The 5,819-nt window shown below is 44.1% G+C and overlaps 1 protein-coding gene across 1 annotated transcript; it reads right to left on the reverse strand.

Annotated features, from left to right (window-relative positions):
• Nucleotides 1–427: 427 nt before the first annotated feature.
• On the reverse strand, nt 428–2,383 carry LOC134484872 (sperm motility kinase Y-like). The gene has a single exon (XM_063280753.1). The coding sequence runs from the start codon at nt 2,270–2,272 to the stop codon at nt 746–748; it is 1,527 nt and encodes a 508-aa protein (XP_063136823.1). The 5' UTR covers nt 2,273–2,383; the 3' UTR covers nt 428–745.
• Between the last annotated feature and the right edge of the window lie 3,436 nt (nt 2,384–5,819).

Consider the following 5,819-nt stretch of genomic DNA (forward strand, 5'->3'; position numbering starts at 1 on the left):
TGGCACTGTGAAAGAAAAAAGGAATTTATTCTAAGCAAAAAAAATATATGAGGTAGAATACTTAAATGACCATTTGGAGCTTTGATTGCTTTATTATTTTATAATTTCTTCTCTTCTACTTCTCAGTTAAGATTTTTGAAAGAAATCATTTAGAAATGTTACCAATCAGTAGGCCTTAGGAACAAAAAAAAATCAGTATGCAAAAGACTATGCATGCATCCAGGATTCTGACCATCAACAATAACCCACAAACTAGGTTGTTGATACTTATTCAATGACAAACCTTGTTATTAATTTTAAGGCTTAATGGAATGGGATGTCACATTTGAAAAGATAAGAATCTGTTCTGCAGCACTTGGGATTGATGACCACATGTGCTAGGACCAGTAGCCCATGGAAGAGTCCAAGATCCCATGAACCTCTAGTCCTCACCCTGTGGGAGCTATTGGCCAAAGGGTGGGATGGAGTCCATCCGAAGGGATGGGTCAGAAAGACAACTCTGTAGAGAGGGGAACTCATCAATCCTATTGGGTCCCTGCTGGAAATAGGAGAAATCAAGAAGAGGCAGGAGGCTTGGTGTTGGGGAAACCTCATAAAGAACTTAGAGAAGATACAAGGTAAGAATTGTGGGGAAAATGGAAACCAGAGACAAGAGGAAGGAGGAGCATAGAGCAAACTGGAAAGGACAAAGCACAAAGGTACCTGGGCTATGCCTGCTGCTTGTTCTCTGGACTCTCCCTGTGGCTCATTTCTCGGGTGAGATGCTGTTCTGCCCCAGGCGAGGTTTCTTTCTCTTTGGCAACGAGTAACAAAGATTAATCAGGGCATTTGCTATATTCATGGTCCACACCTTAAAACCTCTGTGCCGTACCCTGCTGGGGATGGGCTTATCCTCTAATGGGGCTCTGTAGGACAGTGAGTTGTCTTCTTTGATTTCCTCATTGCTACTCTTCTCACTGAAGATGCTTGTTTGAATGCATGGGACACTCATGGCACATTTGTGATAGAGGTCCTGTGTAGGTGTCATCGGTAGTGGCCTGAGATGACCAGCCACAGTGGTTCTTTTGCCTGCTTTTGGATGACCCTTCTGGCCATAGTGAGATACTTGACCGTGGGAGGATGACACCCGCAAGGTGCCAAGGACTGGCAGGCTTTCACTCCCCTTTGGTTCTAATCTAAAAGCAGCAGCAGTATCAAGGCTAGGGAATGGGACTGTAACGGGAGGCACTTGCTGTGCCTGGGCTGTGCAGCCATACCCGGGGAGAGCCTGCTGTTGTAGGAAGCAATAAGTTGCCATTTCCTCATTATATTTTCTTTTTATTAGGGAGTATTTTATTACAGAGGCTTGAAATCCCATGCATTTCATCGCACCCAAAATTTCAGGGTCTGTCCTGAGGGGAAGCAGTTCTTCATGACGACCTGTGAACCCCTTCCCATGTTCTTTGAACCAGGCGTATTTCATCACCTCACTGTCTGTTGGTCTATACATTGGATTTACTGTTAGTAATTGACTAAGGAGGTTCTCCAGTTCTTCTGAAACCCCACAGGGGGTAGGATACACCCCTGCAACAACTTGTATTTGTAATTCTTGGATGATCACTGAATCAAATGGAAGCTTTCCCACTACCATATAATACAAGACCACTCCTATTGTCCACATGTCATTCTTCATCCCGTCATACAGAAGTCCAAGGAAGAGTTCCGGGGAACCAAAAGAGTACGCACCGCAGTGCTGGTTTAGCATATGTCCAGGTTGTGTTTTGGTGCTCAGCCCAAAGTCGATGACTTTGACCTTTTTGTTTATATCGATCATTATATTGTCCAGTTTCAGGTCTCGGTGAACAATCCCCTTTCCATGGCAGTAGCTCACTGCTGATAATATCTGTTCAAATATTTGCCGAGCCTCATCCTCCTCTATGTGCCCTGACTCTCTGATGTACTGGTAGAGTTGTTGGCCTTCCACCAGCTCCATTATGAGGTATATTCTAGTTTTGTTTTCAATGACTTGTAAGAGAGAAACAATGTTGGGGTGGTTGATCTTTCTCATTATGTTTGCTTCTGTCATGGCTGGCTGGAACCACTGCTTGTCCTTTCGGAGAACTTTGACTGCCACCGGGGATCCTGTGAGCTGGTGGTAGGCCAGGAGGACCTTGGCATGGCTTCCTTTTCCAATAGTCTTCAATACTTTATATTGGGAATGAAAGGTTCCCTCCTGAGAGATACAGGGATCGGGCCTAGGAGGGGGTAAAACCTTCTCAATCTCTGTAGGCATTTTATCAGTACTAATGCTACCTAAAAATAACAAAAAAACTGGAATCAAATAATGAAAAAGATGGAGCAATTCAGGAACTAAAATTACACATGTGGAACCTAAAAGAAACAAACGAAACAAAAAGAAAAAATAAAAACAAAGAAAAGACTAGATTAGAAAAATAGAGTAAAATTAAAGGGGGAAAATATGAAGAATCATAAGGAAAAGCCACCCAAATAACCAACCCCAAAAGAGAAAGCCAAGAGCACACACATACTAAATGCAATGATGAAAATAAAAATCGTCATACTAAAATAGGATTGGGCACCAAAGCTGATCAATACTGTGAATGGATGTAGTTTGAAGAAAAAGGTCAGATGAAAGAAACGAGAGGAGAAAGAATTAGTATAAGACAAAACAAACAAATATAAAAAGCCAACACTTAAGGGAAACTCCATTGAATTTCAGGACCTAGTGATACACAAAACTCCACAACTCTCCAGAGCAAAATATTGAAAATTAAAATTAACCAACCACAAGGAATAAGGCAGTTAAATATCAGTGAATAGTAAACCTTAAACAAAGGCCAAAGAGTCAAAGTGTCACAAAGGGCAAATTTGTATCAAGACTAAGCCAATGATTGCTTGTACTCAATAAATAGAGAAACAGGAATAATGTAAAAGGATGAAACCGCAGGACATTGAAAATTGAGATAGAGTGAATCATCCGACTGCACAAATGTATATAATCAAAGCAATAATATAGCATGTGAGAACATAAAAACCACCACCAAAAAATGAAACCAGCAATCCATAATAAATAAATAAATAAATAAATAAATAAATAAATAAAAATCAAAACCACAATAAGAAAATAGCCAGTGGTCTTGAGAATATATGGCCTAATTCTATCTCTTAAACACAGAAAAAAAAAAAAAACATACATGAGCAGGCAGCCGTCTATGTAGGCCTTTAATCTGATATTATGGGGTTGGCATATGAAATCCCTGTGAGCTACTGGTCAGCCAACACAGGTACTTGGGCAGCTGCAGGCCAGTGAGAAAGCCTGTCTTGAAAATACGGTTGATGACCTACCTGAGGAACAGCAGCTGGGCTGACTTCTGGGCTCTACATTCTCTTGCACTGAGGTACAGGTAATATAGATACAAGAAGGGGCAAAAGGGGATGGCCACGGGCGTACACACACACACACACACACACACACAGACACAGAGACACACACACACACACACACACAGAGGCACACACAGAAGCACATACAGAAATACACAAAAGTGTACTTATACTCACACAGACAAACTCTTACAAACACCCAGATTCACACAAAACCCAATCACACATGAACAGGTACACACATACTTACACACAAGCACACCAATAAAAACGCACATCACAGACACAAACATACACACAGGGACACACACATGCACAAGAAAACGTACACACATACATACACATACACACAAACAAACCTGTGAACTCACACAATCCTACATATACTGACAAACACGGGCGAAAGTGTACACACAGTCACACACAAGCAAATCTGTCAACACACATTATCCTACATACACTAATACATACACATATACACAGTACAGTAAAATCCGATACAACCACACACAGCTCACTAAATACAACCAAGTCGCAGAGAGCTCCACTCCACACCTCCTCTCAAAGCACGCAAAGAAATCCAGGCCTGGCTACAGCTTAACATCTGTTGGCTGGACCTCCTCACAGTCGCTCCTCAGGAGGTCACAATAGGACCTATCAGGACATGGTTGGGAAGGGCTTCAAGGCTCTGGCTTCTGTGGGCTATGGGGAGACTTTAGGCTTTTAGAAATCAAAGCCTGTAAGATGTTTACCTCTCCTCAGTTCTCTGTTTTGAATGTTTGCTGTGTCTCCTGCGTTAAAGTCCTCATGTATATGCGCGCTGTGTCAGTTTTTCTTTGAATTCTGAATGATTAGCCTCAAACTGATGGTACAGATTTTAAAAAATGAAAAAAGACAAAGCTGTGTTTCTAAACTGACCCATCAAGAGGACACTGTTCTCATAAGTCCTCAGAAAGGCTCTAGGTTATCATCAAACACCTGAGACAAAGCTGCAGGGATAGGCAGAGCACTTGCCTCCCAAGGGTGAGGATTTGAGTTTGGATCCCCAAAACCCCCATCAATGTTGGATGCATCAGCAAAGCCCACAAGCTCAGCATCTGTGCAGTGGGGAGGGGTTGGGGCTTGAAGACAGGTGGTCTGACATGCAGGCGTGAGGACCTGTCAGAGGATGGCCTCTGACAGGACATGGGGTAGTGGTATGCATGGACACCTAGGCACATAAGGGGGTATGCATACACAGGCAGACACTTCCTCTCACACAGAGGTTGGCATGATGTATAGAAAACCAAGTCCATCCAGAGTGTAGGGCTCACTTTAAATATTAAGGTCCAGTGATGGAACAGGCATGTATAAGGACAAGGAGCTCTGTGCAACCTGGGACCAGAAGGAACAGAGTGGCTATGCTGACACAGTTGAAATAAATTCTCAATCACAGTCTGTGACAGCCAGGTCACAGGACCCAGGCAGCCGTGTTATTTGTGAGCAGCCAGTGCAGCCAGAAGCTAACTATTGAGCACTGACTGGCCCAAGCCCAGAAAGGGCCTCTGTTTCTCAGAGTGCTGGGGGCAGAGCAGTGTGTAGCGCTTTCCTTCTGAAGACTCTTGTGGGGTTTTGAGTCCCCTGTAGAGGACCCTCATGGCTGCAGACACTAAGCCTGGGAGGAAAGATCCTCATCTGTAGAGTTCATTGAAAGGCCTGAGAGCAGAAAAGGAAAGAAACAGCAAAATGTGCCACCTCTGCTCACTCTGGTTCAGCTTCTGCCTTTGCAGCTGAGCTCAGGTGCCCTGGAGTCCTCCCTAGCCTGAGTCAGTGATCTCAAGTTCAAGTCCCTACTTCCTGGTTTGTAGTATCAAACACAGCACAGTTTCAGGCAAGAAAAGCTGTGAACACCATCTAGACATCACTGTCTACATTTGGGGGGACTGTTGAGCCCCAAAGGGAGCATGGGCTACAAGGTCAGGTATTACAATAATGGCCAAGGTTGGAATCCAAGTCCCAATCTCCCTTTGCTCTGGGCAGAGGGTAGGCCTGGCAATTGGTTCTTGCTGTGTACATGGGGATAATCAAAGTGTCTTATGGGATCGCTGGCACAGACCTGCCCAAGCATGGCTTAGGGAGCCTCACACCAACTCAATATTTGATGTGTTCCCAGCTTTGTCTACTGCCCTCAGCTGTATGCCATTTTCCCTGCCTCGTGCAAGGGACTCTAAATATCTTCCTATAGAAGGCGATCAAGGAGGAGTTGCACAAGGAGAGGTGGCGCTCTGTGGGGAGGTTCACATGGGCTAACATATTAGAGGGCCACAGTCCCAGGACTGATACTGGGTGGACACTCCTCTGACATCCAACACAGAGATCTTTGACAGAGATCAAGAGAAGGCTTCTCTGAATAGCTGTGCAGAGCACCTCCGATTCATGGACTCAGGACTGACACC

This window comes from Rattus norvegicus, chromosome 1 (genome assembly GCF_036323735.1).
Source record: "Rattus norvegicus strain BN/NHsdMcwi chromosome 1, GRCr8, whole genome shotgun sequence".
In the NCBI taxonomy this organism is placed as follows: Eukaryota; Metazoa; Chordata; class Mammalia; order Rodentia; family Muridae; genus Rattus; species Rattus norvegicus.